General features: G+C 33.9%; 1 protein-coding gene across 1 annotated transcript in view; it reads right to left on the bottom strand.

The window, feature by feature from the left end:
* LOC150086740 (plexin-B-like) overlaps positions 1-27901 on the bottom strand; it is a 415555-nt gene that overhangs the window by 94172 nt on the left and 293482 nt on the right. The window contains exons 15-20 of the mRNA XM_090372733.1: positions 24962-25134; positions 24315-24460; positions 15604-15709; positions 13209-13345; positions 7080-7256; positions 2266-2362 (exon numbers count right to left, since the gene is read on the bottom strand). Coding sequence (XP_090228859.1) covers positions 2266-2362; positions 7080-7256; positions 13209-13345; positions 15604-15709; positions 24315-24460; positions 24962-25134 — 836 coding nt within the window. The remainder of the gene's footprint in view (positions 1-2265; positions 2363-7079; positions 7257-13208; positions 13346-15603; positions 15710-24314; positions 24461-24961; positions 25135-27901) is intronic.

Here is a 27901-nt window from a genome sequence, read left to right as displayed (position 1 = left end):
AAAAAAAAAAAAAAAAAAAAAAAAATTCCTGAGTAACCCTGAGAGAGAGAGAGAGAGAGAGAGAGAGAGAGTCAAAAGTAGAAGGGAATCACCAAGAAAGAGAAGAATGATGATATCCAGCTCAGGACCCTGGGTGTGCCAAGCCCATACTCACCAGATGTGAGCCCCCGGGGTTGGATGTGAGCCCCCGGGGTTGATCCTGTTGCAGTAGCACACTGCCATTACTGTCATTAACAACACTGTCAACCTTTATATCATCTGCAAACTTCGACATTAAGCCTGATATACCTTCATCAATAAAAAAAAAGTAAAGTGCAGCCATTATCAACCCACTGCAGGGTGGAAGCCTCCTCAACAATTCATGCTGAGGGAAATGGACCATAATCTGCCACGCTGGTCCAGTGCGGGTTGGCAGATTGACCGTATTCAGCAGTCAGGGGCTTGAACCCCGGTCTACTCAAAGAGCGTATGCTACTGCACTCTCGCTCCTGCCCACTCGGCTACGGAGGCCGTAGCCGAGTGGGCAGGAGCGAGAGTGCAGTAGCACCTTCATCAATATCATTGATAAATATACAAAACAACAGTGGACCTAACACCGAACCCTGTGGGACTCCACTAATAACATTAGTCCAAGAAGAGCAGCACCCATTGATTACCACCCTCTGTCTTCTCCCACTTAACCATCCTTTTATCCATTGTAGCAACTTACCTTTAATACCATTCTGCTCCAATTTGTACAATAGTCTTCCATGCGCAACAGTGTCAAAAGCTTTCCTGAAATCCAAATATATGATATCAAAATTATTTTTTGCATCCAGTTCCTTTGTAACCACATCATAATATCCTATCTAATTTGTCAGACAAGACTTTCCTTTAACAAACCTATGCTGTGTCTGAATTATTGTTGCAGTCTTGTCTAGATGATCCTGCAATGCATCTTTAACCAGTGACTCCATTATTTTATCCGGGAACAGAAGTTAAACTAACTGGTCTGTAATTACTCGTGTCACCCTTCGATCCCCCTTTGTGAATTGGGGATACATTTGCACATCGCCAGTCCGTGGGAACCTCCCCTGAGTCCAAGGATGCTCTCATAATTATGGCTAAGGGTTTGCTTAGTTGCTTTGCCGCCTCCTTTAATATAACTGGATAGATCCCATCCACCCTAGGTGCTTTTCTTATGTTTAACTTCAACAATTTCTCCTCCACTTTGCTTTCAGTTATTACAAAATCATTAAGTATCCTGCTACAATTTGATAACCTTCTGCCATTTTCAAACCTTAATAATTCCTCATGTGTGAATGTAGATGCAAAATACTCATTCAGTTTGTTTGCTATCTGAGCAGGATCATCAACAGTTGAACCATCGATGTCAAGTGGACCAATCAGATTCATCCACTTCCTTTTAGAGTTTATATAAGTAAAGAAATCCTTGCTGTTTTTCTTAGCATCTAGAGCTGTTGGAATGAGTACAGAGAAAGGCAACAAGATTAGTGAATGGAACAAAGGGTTGCTCTTAGAAAGAAAGGCTTAAGTTTTGCAAATTATAGTGTCTGGAGACTAGGCACCTGCAAGGTGATCTGATTGAGGTGTATAAAGCCTTGAATGGTTTGCTCAATGCGGATGGGATTTTTCCTCTTGCTCAGAATAATCATCTGAGAGGGCATAAATTCAAATTGAGGAAAGACGGCTGTAGGATTGATTTGCAGAAGTTTGTCTTTAGCCAGCGGATGGTTGATGGGTGGAACAAACTTCCATCTGTTGTAGAAGTTGATAGCTTAAATAGATTCAAGGCAGAACTTGACAAACATTTGGAGTGAGTGGATGGGTGAAACAAGGGTTTTTTTTTTTGGCTGATGCTATATAAGCTTGCTTTCTTGAATCATGTGCCTTTGCTTTCACTCAATCTTGTTTTTCTGGAAGTGAAATTAAATTGAATAAAGCATTTTGAATATGCTATTGATATTGCCATATGCCACAGAATTACAGAAAACATCAGCCAAATATTTATAAAGTTATTCTGTACATTATTATAAACAATTAACTAAATTTTTTTTTTATTTGGGCTGTATTTTGTTTCTTCACTGACATATTTGTACAAACAAACAAATTTTCTGAAGAAAGAGGTCTAAGGTTATGCCGTATAAAAAAGACAATTGTTTCTACAACTCATAAGATAATCATTCTGAATGAAGGAAAAAGATTTAATCTATAAGAGTGTTACTGATCTATGATATAAAAGAAAATGCCAATTAAAAAACTTACGGTTTCATTTACTACACTATGTTCATTAAAAATAACCATTCTAGGTTGTTGGATGGATGTAAGGTTAGTTCCCATTACCCTGACTGAACGGCCTCCACTGAAAAGTAAGTAAATATATTTTAAAAAAATTATAATTTCAAAGTGGAATGACAATTTAAAACAGTATGAAACAGATCTGTGCTTTAGTTCTTTTTCCCAAATCAAATGATTTGGGGAAAAGAACTAATAAATGATATCAACAATAGAAATAGAATAATAAAATATTTTACAATGCTATTTATCCTCTTTTTTATATTGAAAGTCACTAATGATTTATTCTGTGGGTACAATTGAATGCTTTAATGTAGACTCCCACTATCTAAGCACTCCCATAATTTAGCTGAATTTGTTCCAACTATGTAATATATCATCACGCAGTGTATATTTTAAAAGCATTCATAGATTGGATCAAATTTTATTTTAACATTTCTGTTATTTAATAATTACTCTGAATACCATTTATCAAGATAATAATATTCTGTCTTCTATATTATGCAACTTCAAATCATTAAATTAATATGTAGACTAAAAGTTCCAAAATTGGAAACCCCAAGACTTAAGAGGTTGCTATTTTGGGGAATTTCTTTCTGTGCTTGTCCATAGCATTTTTCAGTGATAACTTCTCAACTGTAGTATCACAGTAATGACTGAAAACTTCCGTCACTATTTTATAAAGTTTCATCATGAATAACTCTGATGCATTCAATATAGAATCATCTATGTTCATTCCAATACTTCTTAAGACTGCTGATGTTTGTACTAATTTATATCAACTTGCTCCTTCTTATTGTAACCTTTTAGCAACTTATCCTGCAATTGTCCTTTTCAGTAACTGAAATCCAAAAGAAAATTTTTCTCAGTACTGCATGACCGAATATCGCTATCACATATTGAATGAGAATTAAATTTGGCACATTATGACTCATGTCAAATAGCAGCTATAACAGTTATAGAAAAATAGTCTAGTATCAATTCAAAGGAACTGACTTGGGTTCTGTTCATTTGGAATTTTTTAATAAAATAATCTTAAAAAGTTGTTGTATTATACACTAAAGTAATCATCATAGTTTTTTTATTATTAGATACATTGATTTTCACCATTTCTACTTTTAGTATTAGTATTAGCCATATAGTGAAAGGAAGCCACAGAATTTACATAGAATACTAATCTTATTGATTACTTTTTGGTACATAAATAACTGTTTTTAGTGTATATCTATGTAAATTATGTTTACTTAGCTTATTAAAATTGCAGGCATGTGAATTCAAAATTTTTTTATTCACATCTGAATAAATAAATATATATGCATATATAATATAAACTATTTATTAAAAATAATTATGTGTAATACACATGGTCATCAAGAAAAGGCAACAGTTTTGAATGTATATTTTTTGATGTGTTGCACTAGCAACACATCAAAAATTTGGTGTCATTAAACATGTAAGTTATTTAAGCAAAAGCAAATTTAATATGAGATCCCCATGCATCCAAGACCATTTGTGGAGTCAAGTGAAGTTTACCATAACTGCAACTAGTGTTTCTTCAGAAATGCTCTTCACAGCAGCTGTGTTTTCAACTGTTAATTCTTCAACAGTATGTAGACTACTCCTTTGGATATTGTCTTTCAGAAATCCCCACAGGAAATAATCACAAGGATTCAGATCTAGCAAGTATGGTGGCCAACACTTGTAGATCCAGAAAAAACTGACAGGAGGGGCACCATTTTGTGCCTTGTTTGTACACAAACAAGGCACAAAATAATGCACAGAACAAAACAAATATAACACTCAAACGTAATGTGACTGGCAGACACAGGCACACAGCTAAACTCTGAATTACTTTGAAGTATACATTATGCATGACGCCTCGAACTAGAGTGGCAATCACATCAGCATCAGTGTTGCCAACTGTAGTCAGTTGAAAATAGCTAGGACATAATGCAAAAATGGTTATAATCCTATGTTAACAATGAAAAAAAATTCTTTTGCAGCTAAAGAGAATTTAAAAGATTTGTGTATATTTTCCAAAAAATGACAGGGGGGGAGCATGTGTCCTGAATCTACACAATGGTGGCCAAGACCATTCAATTTTATATCATCCAGGATATTGATCACAAATGACCCTATCATTAATGAAGAACTGCATTTGCTGTATGTGATCTCACTCCATCCTGTTGAAAAAATGTTTTTTCCATGTTTCCACCTCATGGCTCAAAGGGTTTGAACAAACTGGTCTCAAAAGAGGTTTCAGGTAATGTTCTGCATTAATTGTGTCATCTGATAAAATTGAGTACAAAACTGCACATTTTCCACAATGCAAAGGTGTCTCTCCATGACTGCATGGAGGCTGGGAGTTTTTCTGCCCAATACATACATTCTATTTATTGATTCAGCTGCAAAGTAGATGAGGCAGAAGTGCACTTTTTTGGTGACCATATGTAGTAAATAACTGTTGTGATGAAAACAGTTATATTGACAAATATTGAAAAATAGATGATAAAAGGTAAATCACTTTTCTTTGTGAAAATCAGTCAGGGGCAGATTCATCTGCAATTTGTAAGGAAGGAGTTTTAAGTCTTGAATGGTTACAGTGGGTGTTTGTTTTAAACCCAGATGTTGCAAAATCTGTTTCACAGATTTTCTTGGGTTGCAAATAATTGCTTTCTGCACACATGCATCAATAACTTCAGGCATCTTCACCAACTTTTTATTATCTATCACAGAACCAGACTGATCAAATTTCTTTATTAATCTCAAAAATTGCTGGCCTTTATGAAATAAACTATCAGTTAAAACTCACACTGAACTGTAACAAAACTACCAATTTGATAAAATCTTTTTACACAAATAAACATGCTGCTCAGGAGTGCACTCCATCTGGATTACAGAATTCCCACTAGGAGGCCTCAATAAATAGTAAAAACCTTTATGTCTTACATGTTTAATGACACCAAACTCATCAATGCTGACCAGTGCATCAAAAAAAAAAAAAAAAAAAAAAAATACAAGAATTCAAACCTAATGCATCTTTTCTTTATGACTGTATATAATAAAAATAAATCTACAGCAATTGTTAATCCACTGCAGAATGATGGCCTCCTCAATGTGTTACATTGAGGGAAATGGACCATAATCTACCATGCTGGTCCAATGTGAGTTGGCAGATCAACCATATTTAACAGTCAGGGTCTTGAACCCCAGTCTAACACACACACACACACACACACACACACACACACACACACACACACACACACACACACACACACACACACACACACACACACACACAATGTCTGGACTTCCATAAATCAGCACTGGTATATCCAGAGCTTTCTAGGCCTGCGGGTGCTGCATTGCAAATATTTCTTTATAAAAATAAAAATTATCTGAAAATTTTTATTAAACTGTAACACATATTCAAGCATTGTACAGGATCCCAAGATCCTAAAAAAAAGTCTTTCCCATTACAAAAAAAGAGCTAACCTCATACTTGAAACTTCTCTTCTTTTTAAGACTGGCATAACAATACACTATTTAATTAGTTGCTTAAATTTTTGTATATTCTGAGAGACATAACCAGAGGAGGTTACAGCTCATTATTTTTGTGGAAGCCATACAGCAATCAATGTACATCAGTCAACAGTGAGCTATACATTTTTGTGGTAATATGTAAATTTGAATGAATGTTTTTTGTTAATGCATATGGTATCCAGAGCCATGGCTGTAAAAATCATTCAAGAAGAAAGTGAAAAAAGTGATTAGCCATTAAACTAAACTGGTGCTACTGGAAATGTATATCCTGAAATAAAACAATTGTGGTTTTTCTGTTCTAACCAATTTGAGGACTGGGAAAGTGTTTTGTTTGTGTTTCTGAAGTTACAAATTTGTGCTTTTTCCCACTGTTCAATAGTATCAGCAAAGAGTCCTTACCTGAATCCCATGAAATTTTGGTATGAGTTGTTGATGGCTTTAGGCATATCAGTAACATAGACCATATTGCACCATTGTGCATTATATCTTTATAATTGTGTTGGTGTTCACAGGCTGATTTGCATGTTGTACAGTCTGAAAAACTGGAATAATTCACAGGGAAAACTATATCCTCCACTGTCTGAGATTGGCCAGCTATGGTCCTGATTGAAGAAGCCATTAAAAATTGCTCCATTCCATGATGGGACTTGAGCCCATACTTCTCCAAATGAATTCATGTAAACAAGTAGTGAAAGCACCATACTGTCAGAGAGTACTTTTGGGATGAGGTGGAGTGTAGATCAGGGTGATTAATGACCTGCAAAGCCTACAACTGCTCTGAATGAGGAGTAAAGCAAAATATCATATACTTGCTAATTGATCAAAAATAATAATTCAAAATGGATCATTTGGAAATACTTTTGGCCAAAGATGAGCTCACACATTACTAATATACTGAAAAAGTCTTTCCTATGATCAATTCTGTTAACTTGCATATTCTAAAAATGTTAAGTTTAAATCTTTAAATGTCTCTCAGATCTGCAGAGGTACTGCTGAGCAGAATAAATTGTTAAATTTCCATGATATCTATAAAATTATTATTGCATTAAACATCATTTTTTGCAAATTCCTAGCACCTAAATGTTTTTTAAGAGTATTATATATTTCACAATTTCTTAAGTAATATTTTTATATCTAATCAAACAAAAAAAAAGTAAAACGCTATGCCAATTTTTCCATACCATCTTATATTACATAATTGGATATTAATGAGATAAGAAAAAATAGAATCTTGTTACCTTATAAAACTTTTTAATGGACGTATAAAATGAATGGTAGGATCAGCAGTATAAACAAAAGGTTCAGAATAAGTCAGATTTGCTCCATCAATCCTAAGCAGCAGCTGAGAAACCAAATAAGAAGGCACAGGTGAACGTGTAGTCCGACAACTAACTTGGCTACTGCTTGCTAATGATCTATTTAAAAAAAATAAAGCATGTAAGTGTATCCTAATTTTTAAAAAATAACAATGCTAATTTTTAAAAAAAAAAAATTGGTCACATTTTAAAAACAAAGCACCAATACAGTTATTATTATAAATTTTTTGTTGGTAGTAACATTTAGAAATGTTACTACCAACTATTACTCATATTATTACTCATTTTATTACTCATCTATTACTCATATAAATAAAAAATACATATCATTGAAATAAACAATAATACAAAAAATTTAATAAATAACATTACATTTTATAACTGAATTTCTAAGCTACCTCTTTCTGAACAAAGTAATTAGATAAAAATCTTATCTATGCATTTGTCTCCCTGTTCATCAAATAATGAGTTAGTCAGCTCAGTACACAGGATATTTTATGGATGTTGGTCAGACATAACCAACATCCAAAAAAATAGGTATAAGCTTTTTTTTTTTCAGATGATTACAGAGTTATTTATCTATACATTTTCAACAATGTAATTTCTATAATAATTTTCCACCAATCAACTTACAGTAGAATCCCAACTTAAGGTTTTCCCAATTTAAGATACATTTTTTGTGGTTCAAGTCAAAGTCAAATAGAAATAATGTATTATTTTTCTTGATTTAAAGTTTTACCCACATTTTAGGTATACTGTTTTGGAACCAAAGTATTAAATTATAAAAAGTTCTGTCTGCATTTTACATGTTTTAGTTTAAAACATACTTAAAAAGTAGTTCTGAAGTTTCCTTTTTTGGTCAAATACATATATATTTTAAGAAGGATACTTTATTGACAGGGGTGTAGCTACCGTATAGCAAAAGTAGGCAAAGCCTAGGGGCCCCTAATGAATTAGGGGCCATACTTCACCAGGGCCCATAAACAGATGCAAGTAGGGGCTGCCCCTACTATGCTAGGGCCTATAGACAGACACAACATGTAATGAAAATATTTTTCTCACTGAGCTCCTCAACAATGTTATATATCTAGAATAAGGAAGGAATTCTTCTTATATCTTATTGCCAAAACATAACAATCCAGGCAACGGCAGTCTTTTTCTTTTACAAATGCACCTTTGTACAGTGATCAGACACCCATTTGGTTACTGTAAGTGTATGCGTCATATCATATGGTGTTTGGGTTCCCCAACTTGACAGGAGGACTGGAGGGACAGGCCCCACAGTATACAAACATTTAGCAATATATGGTGGTCAAAAGTTGTTAGTTGATTAATTTCAATTCAAGTTTGTTCAAGTTCAAGTTATTATCAAAACAGCAATCAACATCCAAAAATGTATTTGTTTATTATAGCTATTTGTATTTAAAATATAAAGTTTAAAATTAAATTAATAAAAATTTTAGTTAAAAATGGATGAAAAGAAAAAGGGAAAGAGTGGAGCCCAAATAAGAACAATGGAGAAAGCAAAAGAAGTTTTAGTGACATGTACTACTATTCTACTTTAACATATGGTCCAGTTCTTCATTTGTGGCTGTGCTACTCCGGACTATGAGATTGGAAAAAAATCTATCTTTTCGGATAAAAACTCAGTGTTTCTTAACATCATATGGAGGCATGTGCTATACATGAAATATGGCAAAGAACGCAATGATTGATAAAGATCTTGAAGAACAAGTAAGATACAGATCCTCATTTTAGAAAATTATTATTATTATTAATCATATGGTACAAGGAAGCCTGAGGCTTATGCTGCACCAGCCAAAAAAAACTTTCTGAATTACCCTGAGAGAGAGAGAGAGAGAGAGAGAGAGAGAGAGAGAGAGAGAGAGAGAGAGAACAAGAGTCAGAAGTAGAAGGGAATCACTAAGAAAGATGATATCCAGCTCAGGACCCTGGGTGTGTCAAGCTCATGGTATTAGAATGGTTATTTCAGATAACGCTTATGTTGGCTAAAAATTCTTTAGCATTTTGCGGTCATCAGGAAGGATTTTTGAAGGATTACAATGGCAATTTTTTTATCACAAGTCCATTTACTTTCCTCCTATGATGATGTAATGAAACAAATTATTAATAAGCCATCTGGTTCAGTAACTTATTTAAGTCCCACTATCCAAAATGAGTTAACAGAATGTTTAGGTACCAAATTAATAAAAGAAAAGTGTTACACTCAAAATTAATTCAGCACCATTCTATTCACTAATTTTGGATACTACTGAAGATTTCACAAAAAAAGATCAATTAATTGTTATTGTACGACATGTTCACATAATTCGCGATGAAAATGAAAAATCCAAAGATTTTGAAATTTGTGAAACGTTTTTAGGCTTCTACGATATGAATGATCATTCGGCAGAAATGATGATGGATAATATAATGAAAACATTATACAAACTAAATATTTCCATTGAAAAATGTTATGGTTAGAGATATGATGGGGCTAATTTCACGAGTGGGGTTTATAATGGTGTCCAGTCATGCATTAAAAGGATCCAATCAAATGCAGAGTACATTCATTGTGTAAGTCACAATTTAAATTTAGTTATTAATGATAGTGTAAATTGTTGTAATAACATTTCATTGTTTTTCGACATTCTTAAAATTTTGTTGTTGTTATTATTTGGTTTTTAGGAGCATTAGCAACTAAGGCCATATTGCTCTGGGGATATGCGGTGGTCATTTCCTGACCTTTCCGCATCCTCCGTATTTGGTGGTCATGTTCAAATTTTGTATAATTTTTTTTTTTTTTTTTTGGAAATAGTACAAAAATATGCGATCTTCTTTCTGAATTTATGGGGAATCTGAAGTTACATTAAAAAAACTTAACTCTACTCGCTGGTCTGATAGATTACAATCTATAACACCTGTGAAAGTTCATTTTGTGGATATTATAAAAGCTTTGACAGAAATGAATCTTAAATCAGCTAAAAAAGCAGACTGAGATGAAGCGCGTAGAATAATGAAGTAAATGATGACATTTGATTTTATTTTCATTTGTATATTTTTGAATAACATGATGTGCAAAATTAATTATGCTTCAAAAACTGTACAGAAGCATGATATAGACCTCGATGAATGTACTTCTGTATTGGACCAAGCCAGTAAAAATTTACAAAACATTCGAAATTCATATGAACAAATTAAATACAAATCTGAGCAAATTGCCAAGGAGTTCGGGGTAGATCCCAAATTTGAAGACAAATGACAATGTAGAACTAAAAGACAGTATGATGAACTATCTCCAGATTTTTTGTTTGATAATAGGGATTAGTTTTTAAAATCAGTGTTTTTTATTGTTTTAGACAAAATTAAAAATCGTTTCAAAAGTATGACGTTAATAAAAAATTATTTTGCAATACTAGAACCGAAAAAAAAATGTCAAATGCTGATATATTAAGCGAGTGTGAAAATCTCATAAAAAAAATATTCATCTGTACTCTCTCCCCAACTGCCAATTCAATATTGTAATTTAATCACACTTATTAAACAAGATTTATCAGAAGACATGTCATGTCTATCAGACAATTTTTTTATTTGACTTTTCAGAAATTTTTACTTTATTTATGTTATTTTTTATGCTGCCTCTGCCGAAAGAAGATCATTTAGTAAATTATGAATAATAAAAGATTATAAAAGAAATGCTATTGGTCAAAGTAGACTGTGCAATGTTGTCTATTGAGCATAAATATGCCAGTAAAATGGATTTTATTAATGATTTCACAAATGTAAAAGTGCTAAAAGTAACATTTTAACTTTTTTCGTAAATTTATTAGTTATAGTATAATTTTTTACGTTTGTAAAATTGTATTATTAATTTTCATGTTTTTGATGTTTGTAAAATTATAAAGAAATCGTAAATAAAATACATATTTATGTTATTAAAATGATTCAACATTTTTTTTATATTACACCTAATTAAAATTTATTTTAATAAAAATAAGGGGTCCAAAATGATTTCTTGCCTAAGGGCCCAAAAAACTTAGCTACACCACTGTTTATTGAATACTATTTTCAAAAACTTCTTTAAGCAAAAACGTATAGTATAAATGATAATGGGAAAGTAGAATTCTCTGCATGTGTTTACATTTAGTATGTAATTTGCAATGAATTGTAATTTGCTCTCAAGAAAAAACCCTTTATAGCTACAAAATGAGCTGAAATGGGAAATAATAATAAATATTTTCTACATGAATTAGAAAATGAAATAAAACTGATGAAATAAAAAATTAAATTGAGATTCCATTAGAGATGGCTCTCAGGAACACGGTTTGGCGAGAGCAAATGACCCTCAAAATATTGTTCCAGCAGATAAGGGGAAGAAAATGTTGTTATCAGTGGACAATTTGCAATGAAGAAAGAATTCAAATTGCACTGAGGATAAACATAGCTAAGTTTAAAGACTCAAGCAGATGGAATGATAGACTCTTGAGAAATGAAATATTACTTATAAGAATGTATGATGAGAGTGAAAGTGTTAGCAAGGAACTATTGATCATTGGACGATTTTGTGCTTTGTCTCCTGCAAGGGTATGAAACTAGGAATATTTTAAAATATGAATGAGAATGGGCTTTTCTATAATCTGCTACTGGACAAAACAGTAAGTATAAAATATTAATACTACCACAGTGGCTAAAGGAGTAAAAAACTAGCAGTGCAAGGATTAATTTTGTCTCATCCTCTATTTTTCAGCAGAAATCTGATGACAAAAGGTAATTTTCATTACTAAAGAAAGCCTTTGGACTTGCTTTCCACAAATTCAGATGCAAATGAAAAAAAATTAAACCTCTTGGTGATTTGAAAATTTGCAAAACCAAGATGTTTTAGGAACATTTCTGTGCTGCCATGGAACTGTGTAATATGCAATAATGGGTAACTTCAGAAGTTTTTTTTTAATTCCTCAAAGAATTTGAAGCAAAGATGACAGCTTCTGGTAGGAAAGTAATCTTTTTTTTTTTTTTTTCTATGAAAGTGCTAACCATCCATCAAACACAGACTTCCTGAATTCAAGGAAAATCCTGCAATTCCATCAAACATCTGAAGCTTCTAGATTTGGTCTTCATCTGCTGCTTAAAGACAAAGCACTGGAATGATTACACAAGAAGAGAGAATAAATGAAGAGAGAGAGAGGGATATAGAAAAAATATCACAGGGAATGCAACTTCCATGACTTTGTAAACTGTGATCATGATGGCATAAAAAAATTCTACCAGTTTTTTAATTTTTGTCTGTGCGATTCATCATTCATTTCAGCATCTGCATACTGAAATGACCAATTTTATAACTAAATAAAAAAAAAAACCACCTAAAGTAGGGGTGTCTAACCTGTGACCCACCACTTCCAATTGTAGCCATGTAGGCAGCCTTAAGAAGGTGTTATGCACCTCCCGAGTTTAAAATTAGTGTCAAAAATTATAGTTTCATATTTACTTCTGCAAATATCTGTTTTTAATAATATTTGAATTTTCTGTATTGCTTTTCACATTTTATGTATCATCCTCAAAATTTAACAATATGATTAAAACCATATAACAAAAATGTTATTAGTATTATATACTAATTGGAAGATTTTGTATTTAATTATTAAATGCAAACACATAAAAAACAAAACTATAAATTGAATATAGATAACAAAAATGAAATTCTATTTTGAAAAATGCACAATTAGTGGTAAGGAACTGGTCTTGTAACCTGAAACCCACTTGCCATGCAATCCTTGACCTTTAGCATTTTATCTGTTTTGGCAGTAGCCAAAAAAAAAAAAAAAAAAAAAAAAGGTTGGATGCCCCTGATCTAATACTGTATATAGAAAAAAAAACGTTAAACTAACAAAAAAAAAAAAAAAGAAAGACCCTGGATTTAATAAAATCTCAATTTATTCTTATATTAACAGAACCAACTCATTAATAAATAGTTGAATAGGATTTAATTTTTGTTTTGAAACAGAGAATAGATGTAAGCTTTATTTTTATGATAACTAAATAGGAACTCCTTACCTTTCTACTCGACATGGTAAGTCATCTAGATTAACTTCTACTTGACTTCCAACGTTTAAATTTGAGCCCCTTAAATAGAGACGAGTTCCTCCAGCCTGTGGTCCAATTCTGGGGTAGATCCCACGCAGTTCTACAGCCTGGTGGAAATAAGAACTAGAGACTGCTTATTCATAAAAAAATTATTAGTAATCTATTTTCAAAGCAAATCAAACATGGTAATTATATTAAAAAACAGTTCATAATTAATATAAATAATTTATTCCTTTTTTATATTTAGCATTAGCATTAGCATTAGCATTAGTAGAGGAATATGATGCAAGAAAGCAAGCTTATTCAGCATCAGCCAAAAAAAATAAATAAATAAAAATAAAAAAACACAGACCACTCCCATTTCACCCCTCCGTTCGTTCGAAATACCTGTCCAGTTGAGCTTTAAATTTGTTTAGGCTATCAACTTCAACAACAAGTGATGGAAGTCGGTTCCACCAACCAACCACCCGCTGGCCAAAGGCAAATTTCCGCACATCTATCCGACATCCGTCCTTCCTCAATTTGAATTTATGCCCTCTGAGGTGATTATTCTGAGAAAGATGAAGAATCCCATTGGCATTGAGCATGCTCAAACCATTCAAAGCCTTATACACCTCTATCAGATCACCTCGCCGGTGCCTAGTCTCCAGACACTGCAATTTGCAGAACTTAAGTCTTTCTTCGTAAGAGCAACCCTTTGTTCCATTTACTAATCTTGTTGCCCTTCTCTGTACCCGTTCCAGCAGCTCCACATCCTTCTTGAAATGAGGCCTCCAGACCTGTATACAGTACTCAAGATGTGGCCTAACCATTGCCTTATACAAGGGAATAATCACCTCCTTATCCCTGCTAGAAAAATTCCTGTATATCATTGACAAGACACCATGAGCTACTCTTGCAGCTCGTCTGCACTGCTCAGAGAACTTCATATCTGCCTGCACAATTACCCCCAGGTCCTTTTCATTCTCCACCACTGTCAGTGTAGTACCGCAGAGTTGATACATTGCTCTGGGGTTACTGTTACCCATATGTAGTACTTTACATTTGTCAATGTTAAACTTCATTTGCCACCTCTCAGCCCATCTGTTCAACCTTTCCAGATCCTGTTGCAGCAGCATAGCGTCAGTAGTGTCCTTAACGACCCTGCCAACCTTTGTATCATCTGCAAACTTAGACATTAAACTTGATATCCCATCATCAATATCATTCATAAACACCGAAAACAACAATGGACCCAACACTGAACCTTGAGGAACTCCACTAATAACATTAGTCCACGTTGAGCAGTGTCCATTGATTATCACTCTCTGTCTTCTGCCACTCAACCATCCCCTTATCCATAGCAGCAATTTGCCTCCAATGCCACACTGCTCCAATTTGTGCAGCAGTCTTCCATGTGCAACAGTATCAAAAGCCTTTCTAAGATCAAGTGTTCTTTAATTTTCTCCTTCAAATAGTTATTATTTTGATATCAAAAATTCAGTTTTTCTTTCAGTCATCACTCCAATGATTATAAGCCGGATTAATAATAATGTTAATCACCAAAATAATTACACCATGCAAAAAATGATAGAATTTATTAGCTCATATTAGGAATATGATTCTTAAAGTTAAAATGCTGTTGTTCTATTATTTTCTCAAAAACTAACTTAAAACTCTGCTCTCAATAATAAGTTAACTATACTTAACTCAAATAAGTTAACTCTCAAATAAGTTAACTATACTTAACTTGTCATCAAAGGCATGAAATTCTGAAACCCATAAGTGGGCATGGGGAAGAAGGTTGACCCATTTTAAAATGCTCATGAAATAGAGTTTTGAATATTTCTCTTAAATTTTTTTTCTATGTAATATAACTATTAGTTCTGTAAAATTAAAAATTGTGATGACAAGGCCAATTGATTCTTTTTTATTTATGATTTTGTAAAGTGGTCATATATGCTGATTTTTGCACACAAATTTTCAGAAGCTTGTAACACACTTCGACGTGAATATTTCTGATGAAATTCTTTTTCAGGTTGTAAACATTGTGAATACTTTAAAAACAAACTGCCATGTTCACAGTTATAGTAAAGCTTGTGAAAAAAAATTAAAAATTAAAATTAAATATGTTTTCTCACTTATTTAAAAAAGTTTGTAGAGGTGGCCTGCATCATTATATTACATCTTATATCATGAATTTCTACACAATATAATATAATGATGCCTCCTATGTAAACTTTGCTTACATTTATGCAGATGAAAAAATTATCTTAATACACTGCCTTTAATGTAGTAATTTTATAATTAATGAAATCATCTTAAAATGATAATAACAATAATTTTATTATAATCATTACAGAGGAAAAAAACACAAAATATTTACTTTATAATGAAATTTTTCTTGGGCTATAGTAACACCAGCTCTATTTCCTATAATTACCACTGCAGCCATGGGACCGTTTACACTAATTCCTGTACGGCACACTACCCTGTAAGCAAGAGAGAAAGTAATGCCATAAGCAAATTAATAATAATAATGTGATAAAATTTAAATTACAGTATATATTTCAAAAAGTAAAGTGATAAATCTATAATGATTTTTTTAAGATAATTAAATAGTCAGTTTAATATACAGTCTAGTTATTATACTAAATATGTACAAGGCCCATGTTATACATATTTAATATAATGTATAATATAGGCCTAGTACATTTAATATACAGCAGGCCCCTGTTATAACGCGGTTCACTTTATGCTGATTCGCTATAATGCTATTCTTATATTATAACCCGTATCTGACTATAACGCTGTCACAGATCACTATAATGCTCTTTTACAGATTGCATTTTTGGCATATTTAACCAAATCGTTTCATTTGATGGAGTCGATAGCTTGAAAATGAATAGCAAAACAGCATTAAAACGTTTCCCACGCCGACTTGAGAAATTTTCCCATGCTCAGCGAAATTTTCTCGCACGCTAATTTAATTGCAGTACAGTCACTTGTTACGTAGTTCCGAGATCAACATTTTAAAAAATGAAAGTACATTGCTTGTAATATTTGCATTATATGCATTTATCCGAAGTCTAGTCATCACTCAGTACAGTATTAGACATCGGCGAAACGGACAGTTTACTTGAACATTGTATCATAATTAATGCAACCAATGCAGTTACATTTTCGAAGAGTTAAGTGATCTAATATCGTTTAATTTATATAAGATTCGGAATATAGCTTTCTTCTAGGTTTTCACACTTAACGCACATCATTTCTAGCATTTAAAATATGATTTTTTTTTTGATTTTTTTAAATGATGCAAGAATTGTATTCCTTCTAATTTTCTGTATGCATGTGCTTGCTTGCTTTGGTTAGAAAAAAAGTCGTTGGAAAAAAAATCGTCATAAACTATTAATAATGGCTGATAAGAATGAAAAAGCAACGTCTGAGCACAGTATGAAGACTATAAATGTAAGAAAAAGACTGAATTTGAAAATTAAATTAGACATTTTGAAGGGAATCGATTGCGGTCAAAGACTAATTTAGGACTTGCAAGTTTAACTGTAAGAACAATTATAAAAAAAAATAAAGAATTAATTTTAGCAGTGGGAAAGATAGCTGTTCCACTGCAAGCAACTAGGGATTGAAATGGAAAGACTTTAACTAATTTTATTGAAAATAATATCCAATGCAGAATTCAGTTAAGTTAAATATTATTAAAAAAAAAAAAAGAGAAAGAGATTATCCAATATGATGATCCGCAGAAAACTCACCTAAAAAAAAAAAAAAAATGTGGAACCATTTAAAACTAGTAAGGGCTGGTTGAATAGATTTAAAATCCAGGGAGAGAGAAGCTGCAAGTGCAGAAGGAGCCGCAACTTTCAAAAAAGAACTTGTTAAAATTATTGAAGAGGGATATTATGTGTTATACTGTACTTCTCAACAAGTTTTTAACATAGATGAAGCAGGACTTTTGTGGAAACAAATGCCTAAAAGAAGTTTCATATTGAAAGAATAAAAAAACATTCCACATTTCAAAGCGGTGAAGGATCGGTTGACTTTATTGTTGGATGGTAATTAAACTTCGGGGGATTTAAAATTAATACCCCTTTTAGTTGTTGTTGTTGTGGGTTTTAGGAGCATTAGCAACTAAGGCCATATTGCTCTGGAGATATGCGGTGGTCATTCCCTGACCTTTCCACATCCTCCGTATTTGGTGGTCATGGGCTCGAACCCCAGTCTAATCAAGAAGCGTGTGCTACTCACTGCTGCTCCTGCCCACCTGGCTAAGGAGGCACCTACCCCTTTTAGTTTATTTGGAAGAGGGCCAAAGTTCAACCCAAAATCGACACATTTTTCATGATTAAATTCATCAATTAAATTAAATCAATTTAGATCAATTAAATTCATGATTTTAATTGGAATTTTAAGTTTAATTTTGATACGTAAGTAGTTACCACATAATTATATACGTATGTAATGCAGAATATTTTATATGTACAAATATTTGAATATTAAATATTTTGACCGACATTTGTGCATCTTTTCAGTACTGTTTATTATTGATTAGGAAATATCCTATGGCACCAACCGCAACTCACAAATACATATGTTACCTTATGGGAATGCGGTGCTCGCTTAGAGCGGATTCACTTAGCGCTCTGTTTTTAAGGAATGAATTATCAGCGTTAAGCGGGGGTCACCTGTAATGTATGACCTAATGTACATTTAATATGACTTAGGTATCGTTTATTGATAATTAGGCTATAAAATAGGCCATACATCTTTTGATATATTAAGTAACATGAAATCTACTTTCTTCACACTGCACACACACACACACACACTGCTCACACAAAACAGTGCTTTTTTATCACTATGTTGTCTTGAATTTACTGAGGCCACCTGCTATGCAGTAGTAGTAGAAGAAGAGGTATGTGATGCAAGAAAGCATCAGTCAAAAAAGAAAAAAAAAACATTTCACACATTTATTCTCTATAAAAGTTTGTACAATTCCACCTTGGAATGCAACGTGCTGTCATCAGCACATTGCATTCCACTTTCCATTTTGAGAAACCTTGCCCTGCTCAATCAACTTCAACTTCTCGAATATCCGCTACCTTAAATTTAAAAAGTTTAAATTTAAATTTACCATTACTTACCATTAAAAAGTTCCTTAAATGCCGATCTCCAGATAATTTTCCAGTGGGGCAAAGATAATATAGTTGATTTCAATCCTTCTAAAACTCAGTCTTGTCTTATATCTCGCAAAAAGGATTCTTCTGCTCCTATGCTTATCTTTTGTGACACTCCAATTTCTAGGCAAAATGATATATCTCTTTTGGGGATTACTCTGACTTCTAATCTCTCTTGGCACAAGCACATTACAAATATTGCTTCCTCTGCATCTAAAAAACTTGGTTTTCTCTTTCACTCTCGGCGTTACTTTTCTTCCAAACAGCTGTTCACTCGTTACAAATTGCAAATCCGCCCTACCATGAAATATTGTTCCCACATCTGGGGTGGTGCCCCCAAAACCTCTCAGGCTTCTTGATTCTGTTCAGAAGAGGGCAGTTAGGTTAATTAATGATTCATCTCTAACAGAGTCTCTCCACTTGCTGTCTCATAGAAGTACTGTTTCTGCTCCATGCCTCTTCTACAGATATTTCCATAGGCACTGTTCTTCTGAATTGGCTTCTATAATTCCCACTCTCTCTTTCAAAACAGTCCAAACATGTGCCGCCACCAGCCAACATCCATTTACTGTCCAACTTCAAACTCACAGAATCAACTTTTCATCTTCCTCGTTTTTTCATTCAACTGCCGTGTTCTGGAACAACCTTCCTTCATATGTATTTCCTGAAAATTGCAGTCTACAGAAATTCAAGTCCAATGTCAACAAATATCTTCTTACATCTTCTCAACCTCCAACCCAAGCACAATACTAAGTACTATAGGTTCTAATACCTCTCGTGTTTGGGGTTTATATAAAAGAAAAAAAAAAAAAAACCTTGAATTTATTTAAGCTATCAACTTCCACAAAGACAGATGGGAGTTTGTTCTAGCAATCAACTACCCGCTGGCTAAAGGCAAATTTCTGCACATCTATTCTATAACTGCCTTTCCTCAATTTGAATTTATCTCCCCTCAGGTTCGTAATCTCAGTAAGAGGAAGAATCTCATTAGAATTGAGCCTGCTGAACCCATTCAGGGCCTTCATCATCATCAGCCATTTTCAATCCACTGCAGGATGAAGGCCTCTCCAGCAACTTTCCAGTTCCTTCTGTTTTGAGCACTGGCCATCCATTTACTACCCACAAACTCATGAATTTCATCTATCCATCTCCGCCTTTGTCTTCCAGGTTTTCTTCTAGCTGCTCTTGGATACCATTCTGTTATTTTCTTAGTCCATCTGTCATCATGTCTTCGAGCTATGTGTCCTGCCCAAGACCATTTTAGTTCTTTAGTTTTGATCAGATTGTCCTTTACTTGAGTTTGTTGCCTAATCCATGTGTTTCTCTTCTTATCTAACAGTCTGATTCCCAATATGATTCGTTCCATTCTTCGCTGTGTAGTTCTCAGCTTCTCTTCCATTCTTTTGGTGAGTGCCCAAGTTTCACTTCCATAAGTCATGGTGGGGAGTATACATTGATTCATTATTTTACGTTTCAGACAAACTGGGATATTGCTCTTCAGTATGTGACTATATTTCCTGAATGCTATCCATCCAAAATTTATTCTTCTCTTGACTTCCAGCCATTTATCATTATTACAGCTAATGACTTGTCCCAGATAAGTATATGACTCCACCTTTTCAATTACTGCTCCTTCAATCATTATTTCCCTTTCTGTGGCATACTTGTTCATCATTACTTTTGTTTTAGACATATTCATCTTTAGTCCAAAATCCTTACTAGCTGTGCATAACTGATTAAGATTTTCCTCTAATTCGTTGGGATCGTGGCTAATGACCACAATGTCATCTGCAAATCGTAAATGGTTTAGGTACTCTCCGTTCACATTGACTCCTTTCTGCGACCAGTCTAATCTTCTGAAAGTTTCCTCAAGGGCAGCAGTAAACAGCTTCGGAGATATTGTGTCTCCTTGTCGAACTCCTTTCTCGATTTTAAATTTCCTACTGTCTTTGTCTAGTCTAATAAAGGAGGTAGCACTCTCATATATTTTCTTCAAAATCATAATATATGGGGTATCAATGCCTTGTCTTTCCAGTGCCCGAAACATTGCCTTATGCTGTATGGAGTCAAATGCCTTTTCATAATCCACAAATGCCAGGCATAATGGTGTTTTATATTCATTTGCTTTCTCCATTAGCTGTGATATTACATGAAGGTGATCCATAGTTGAGAATCCTGTCCTAAAGCCAGCTTGCTCTTTCGGTTGATTCTCATCAAGTATTCTTTCTAATCTGTTAGTAATGACCCTTGTGAACAACTTGTAGATGTGGGATAACAAGCTAATTGGTCTATAATTTCCAATTTCTGATTTATCTCCTTTCTTATGCAGCAAAACTATGATTGCATTATTCCACTGCTTAGGTGTCACACCTTTTCTAATGCACTTTGTGAAGAGCCTTGCCAGTTTTTGTGTTATGTCTCTTCCTCCCAATTTTAACAACTCTACAGTAACTTCATCTTCCCCCGGGGCTTTCTGATTCTTCATTTTCTTCAATGCATGTTCTACCTCATCAGGAAGAATATTGGGTATGTCGTATGTGTTGCTACTTTGCAATCCATCTTCCCCACTGCTGGCATCATTCCCCTGCTCCTTGTATAATTCTCTAAAGTAGTCTTCTGCTATTTGAATTATGCCTTCTCTGCTGTTTATAAGTACACCATCGCTATTCTTCAGTTTCAGTATCATTTGTCTTTCTGTATTACTGCTCATGGCTGCTGATTTAATTCCTTTGTTTTCTCTTAATGCTTGTTCTACTTTTCTTGTGTTAAATCTTCTTATGTCCTCTCTGAGTCTCTTTCTAATGGCTTTGCATAACTCAGTATACTCAATTTTCTCCCTGTCAGTGTTTTTCTTGCTTTTCATTTGTCGTCTTCAGTTCATCATGACAAGTGTTTCTTGACTAATTTTTTCTTCTTTGGGTTTCTTTTTCCCTATAGGTTTCTTGGGCTTTATCACTTTCAAAAAGTTGTAATATTCCTCGTCGATATCTTGGTCCTCAGCAGTCTGCAGAAGCTCATACTTGTTCTTAAGTTCCAGTACATACTGCTTTTTCTCCTCTTCTGTTATCTCAAAGACCTTTGTATTATTTACTCGAGTCAGTTTTTTCCTTTCCTTTCCTACATCTATATCAAGTGTACATCTTACCATTCTGTGATCACTTCCAACATTTACCTTGTTCAGGACAGTAACATCATTCACAATATATCTTCTGTTAGTGAGGATGAAGTCGATTTCATTAGTAGTTAATCCATTTGGACTCTTCCATGTCCACTTTCTGTTCACCCTTTTCTTGAGAAAAGTGTTCATTACTGACAATCCTTGAGATTCTGCAAATTCCACAAGTCTTTCACCTCTTTCATTTCTTTCACCAATTCCAAAATTTCCTATTGTTCCCCTTTCTGCGCTGTTTTGTCTTTTTCCAACCTTAGCATTGAAGTCTCCCATAATAATAGTGTAGTGGGTTTTATGCTCATCTAGAAGACTCTCAATTTCGGTATACATTTCTTCAACCTCTTCATTATCATGGCTCGATGTTGGTGCATAAATCATTATAATCTTTAGCTTGAATCTCTTAGAAATCTTGAGTATTAGTCTTGACACTCTTGGTGATGTACTTTTAAATTGCAAAATGTTGTTTTTAAAATCTTTATGGACCAGAAACCCAACTCCACCTTCACTCCTTTCACTGTTTCCATTGGTGTACAGCAGATTTCCACTTGATAAACTTATAAGTGATTCATTTCTTCTTCTTGTTTCAGCCAAACCGATGATATTCCAATTCACATTTTCCAATTCCTTTTCCAGCTCTAATATCCTGTCTTCACCAATGAGTGTTCTTACGTTATAACAGGCCAGGTTCAGTTTCCGTGCATGGCAGCCTGGTCGTACCCAGAGATTCTTAGCACCCTCTGCTTCCACTCTGATCCTCTTGCTGCCGTAAGAGGGAGAGTGAAAGCTGCTGGGGACTGAGGGCCATTTGTTTCGTTGTGCTTTCATGTGCTGGAGGGTTTGGTCTTTTCCTCTTCACGTTGACCAGGCGTCTTGAAGAGAACCACTCTACACGTTCGTTGCCACCTAAGTGACGTAACAGGGCTTACCATCGAGAAGGTGTGCATGAGTGGATTTTAGGAAGGCAGGCCAACCGGACTTCTCCTAAATCTTCTGTAATAGAGAGATATTGGATCCATCAGTGTTTTAGGCTGAGTGTCTGATAACACACAGGATACCTGTTCCCCTTTAAGCCCCTTCAGGGCCTTATATATATTAATCAGATCACCGCGCAGGTGCCTAGGCTCCAGACACTGCAATTTGCAGAACTTAAGTCTTTCTTGGTAAGAGGACCCCTTTTTTCCCCTCACCAATCTTGTAGCCCTTCTCTGTACTCGCTCAAGCAACTCTATATCCTTCCTAAAATAAGTATCACACAGTTGGTATGTTTCACTGGGGTTACTTCTACCCATATGCAGTACTTTGCATTTGTTTAAATTTCCGTTGCCACCTCTTAGCCCATCTACCCAACTTATCTAGATCCTGTTGCAGTAGCACACTGCTGTTACTGTCATTAACAACCCTGCCAACCTTAGTATCATCTCCAAATTTGGATATTAAGCCTGATATACATTCATCAATATCATTGATAAATATACAAAACAACAATGGGCCCAACACCAAACCCTGGGGGACTCAACTAATAACATTAGTCCATGAAGAGCAGCATCCATTGATTATCACTCTCTGTCTTTTCTCACTCAACCACCCTTTTATCCATTCTAGCAACTTGCCCTTAATACCATACTGCTCCAATTTGTACAATAGTCTTCCATGCACAACAATATCAAAAGCTTTCCCGAAATCCAAGTATATGATATCAAAATTATTTTTTGCATCCAGTTGCTCTGTAACCACATCATAGTATCCAATCAAATTCGTCAGACAAGACTTTCCCTTAACAAACCCATGCTATGTCTGAAATATTACTGCAGTCTTGTCTAGATCATCCTGCGTTGCTTCTTTAACCAGTAACTCCATTATTTTAGCTGGAATATAAGTTAAAACTAACAGGTCTGTAATTACTCGTGTCACCCATTGATCCCCCTTTGTGAATTGGGGATACATTTGCACATCTCCAGTCCATGTAGACTTCTCCTGAGTCCAAGGATGCTCTCATAATTAAAGCTAAGGGTTTGCTTACTTCCTTTGTCGCCTTCTTTAATATAATGGGATAGATCCCATTCACCCCAGGTACCTTTCTTATATTTAACTTCAACAATTTCTCCTCCACTTTGCCCTGTTATTACAAAATCATTAAGCTCCCCATTAGAGTTTAATAAGCTTCTGTCTTCCACTTCCCTATGATGTTGTTTGATTGAAATTTTACTAAAAAGGATAGTAGATGAGGTAGCAGGACATCGCATGAGAAGTTACGATATAACCTGTTTATGTAACCTTCCCATTACGCACACTGTTTCATTTATTTTTCCCATTTTTTATGGTACTCTCTTCACTTTAATGTTGACAAAGATATTTTGGGATGTCAAAAGCCACCAATTGTTTTTTTTTTTTTTTTTTTAATTCTTTTCTTCATTTCATTTTACTCTCTCAAAGAAGCTTTTATGTGTTACTGACTGTGTGTAAATATACACGTATATATTTCTTATAAAATAAATTTTATTTTTTCTTTTATAATATATTTATTATAAAAGAAAATACATATATTCTTTTATGTTTTTCATTTAGCTTATCATTGTACAGTTCAGTTGGATGTAGATTAAGTGAAATAATTATTAATATTCCATAATAAATGTTAAGTTAAACATAAGAATAGCCAAATATTTTATCAATAATGAGATAATGAATTTAAATAATGAATAAAATGGATCAAACCAAATTTAGATATAATACCTAACAGAAATGCTGTATTCAATAGGAATGCAAGCAATTCCACCAATGGTGACTTTATCTTGTATTTCTTCTTCACTAGATCCTAAATTACTTCCTTCAATAGTTACTAGAGTACCACCTTCTACAGGACCACTAAGAGGATGTATCTGCAAATGTTACAAGAGCTTGTTGCAATATAAATTTCATGCATATAACACAGAAAAATATAAAATATGTATATAAACTTTTTATTAATTTCAAATTACTATGTGGAGCTTGTGATTTATTAAAAGAAATGTTCCAAATCTTATTGCACTCGGCACAAATGTAAACATACATTAAGAACATAGTTCCATTCCTTAATTTTAATAAAAATTTCATACTAGGCATTTTTTTTTCTTTCAAATCTGATATGGTTATCTTTATTCCAATTCAATCTTACAGTCAAAAAACAACTGATATGTTTACAATCTTATTTCTGTATTATTTTAATTTTTATATAATATTCAATAAGCATTATTAATATGTAAAGCTAAATTGTAATGTATACATTATAACCTGACTAAATTCTGTGACATGGTAACTTCTCACAAAGTTATTTAACAGAATTACTCTAACAAATAACACAGGAATGTGATCATAGTAACAGTGAAAAAACTCAGACATACCCAGTCTATATGAGGTGGAGGACAGCTTGTTGCAACTGGATCTACACATGATTCACCATAACTACAGCCACCTCCACACCATGCACACTGGTATTTCCTATCTCTTGTTAAACAGAGAGAACAATCTGACCTACCACCATGACTCCCAAGAAGATGGCATTTATACAGAGTCACTGTAAGAAAATAGTTAAAATCAAATTAGAAAGATTTAATATTCTATAAATATTAAGTTAAATATAAGAATGGCCAAAAGTTAAGTAAACATTTCAAATTTTATTCATAATTACATAACGAATTTAAATAAGGAATACTGTGGGCCAAACCATTTTACATAAGTTATATCAAACATGCAAAACAGCTACATAAGAATTCTTTAAAACTGACCTACTTTATCACTTTGGACTGTGAACTGTCAGCTTCATAATACAAGCATTTTTGAAAATGTAATGTAGCTTACTTAAGGCAGCTGATGGAGAACTACAAGTTGCTTGCCAAGGTCATCTCAGAATCACCTTCATAGGATGACTAAGATATTGTCAGTTACAAGCAATACAGATTATACCACATACAGGCACTCCTCTACTTATGTACTTAATTGGTTTTTTTTATGTACATAAGTCCGTTTTGTACGCAAGTCCAACTTTGGTCTTGTAAATACAAAATACATGTACAGTACAGTACGGTACAGTACAACGCACCGAGATTATAACCCCCAACAAACTTCATCATATACAGCATTTTATGATTTGTAACCAAGTTAAATAAAGCCGAAAAAACATACAATGCATAATAATGTAGAGTACAGTATTTATTCAAAACTAATTTAATCTAAATATGATACGTAATTTAATTTAATCTAAGATCAAATCACTTTATAATGGACTCTCCAAAATAAAATACCGCTCACTATATGATATGTAGTAAGTGCCAGTCATTGTGATCACATTTGCAAACTGAATTTTAATTGTATTAAACGGTAATTCTAATAAGCAAAAATAGGAAAAATATTATTCACAGGCTATAAAAGTAAAGACATAAAGCACAAATTTACACTTTACTTCATCCAATTAACAAAATTAAATGATGCGTGAAAATCGGAAGAATATTTCCCACAGGTTAGCAAAATAAAAAGAAATTTACGCTTACATACATAGCTTAATTAATAGTGTAACTAATTTATATTTATGTTTACTGACTTTTTTTTTTATCATAAAATTTAAAACAGTAAGAAAATAAGCAATCAATAACAAAGGATACTAAACGCACAAATTGCAACAGGATACGCACAAGTGAGATACGGAGTAACAACTTTACGAAGCTCAAAAAATAGGAATGAAGAGAAGATTCTGAAAATTTATTTATGTTTTTTATATGATTGAAGATTTCCATGAAGGGGAAGAGCATTTCACCATAATAATGCAAATTCCACAGAATTCCAGCTATTGGTATCATCGCAAATGCAATAAGATCGAGTTTACTACCCGTTGTTAATAGATTGCACTAACAGAAAAGCCCAATAAACCGGAAACTGCTAATTGTTTTTATTGCTTTATGGTAGTGACCTCCAGAAATCTGCTTTAGAAAAATATCACAAAGGCATTCAAAATTGATTCTTATAACCAAACATAGCAACAGCTTTGCACTTTGTATGTATCTGCAAGTTGTACGTAAGTAGAGGAGTGCCTGTACTTGTAACAATCTGGACTGTGATTTATGCTGCCACATGAAAGAGTGCTTGCAAGTAGACATTTAACAAAAGGTGAAGGAGAGATCAAGAAACAGGGGTTGTTGTGTGAAGCAATTTGCAGCCTGTATTCCTTTAACCCCAAAAAAAGAGTTCATTGAAACTGATGCCAAAAAAAAGGTTGCTCTCTCCTTTCTTTAGCATTAGCATTAGTAGAGGCATATGATGAAAGAAAGCAAGCTTATGCAGCATCAGCCAAAAAAAAAAAAAAAAAAAAAAAAAAAACCACTCCCATTTCACTCCTCTGTTCGTTCAAAATACCTGTCCAGCTGAGCCTTAAATTTATTTAGGCTATCAACTTCCACAACAAGGGATGGAAGTCTGTTCCACCAACCAACTACCCGCTGGCTAAAGGCAAATTTCCACACATCTATCCTACATCTGTCTTTCCTCAATTTGAATTTGATTCTTCCTCTTGCTCAGAATAATCACCTCTTAGGTGATTATTCTGAGCAAGAGGAAGAATCCCATCAGCATTGAGCATGCTCAAACCATTCAAGGCTTTACACACCTCTATCAGATCACCTCGCCAGTGCCTAGTCTCCAGACACTGTAATTTGTAAAACTTAAGCCTTTCTTCGTTAGAGCAACCCTTTGTTCCATTCACTAATCTTGTTGCCCTTCTCTGTACTCGTTCCAGCAGTTCTACATAAGATTCAACTCAAATACTTTATTTTTGATGGATTTTCATCTGGAAAGGATGATAAAGTCCTTTAACCTATGTAGCATTGCAAAAAGCCAAAAGCATGTACATGGAGGTAGCAGTCTGTTGGCGTGCACAAGCAGCAGCATCATCATCGTCATTATACTTCATTTGGTGAAAGGTGAACCAGATATCAGTATTCCTTGTATGGGAAAAGCTGACCATTTACAAATTGAGGCTTAGACCAACACACAAATAAGTAAGGAATAAGAACATCACTGTAACAGATGTTGGTAATAGTATGTCCAATATGGATGAAATTTGTTACAGTTGAGCTCCTACTAATATTCTTTATAGAATGTTCAGTGAAAATATACCATTCTTTGTTCACAGTGGTGAACCACAAAAGTAGTCTGAAAGGCATTGATTTAATTGTATCTCATACTGTGACTACCTTCATAATGAGTTACCGTGATATTGCACTACCTTGAATAAGCAACACTTCACCAATAGAGAAGACTATTGTTACTTATTCTCGGTGGATACCGCCACC

This window comes from Mastigoproctus giganteus, chromosome 4, assembly GCF_048544385.1.
Source record: "Mastigoproctus giganteus isolate SK-2022 chromosome 4, ASM4854438v1, whole genome shotgun sequence".
NCBI lineage: Eukaryota > Metazoa > Arthropoda > Arachnida > Uropygi > Thelyphonidae > Mastigoproctus > Mastigoproctus giganteus.
The sequence above is the reverse complement of the archived record's forward strand: the minus strand, read 5'-3'. Positions and strand labels throughout refer to the sequence as shown.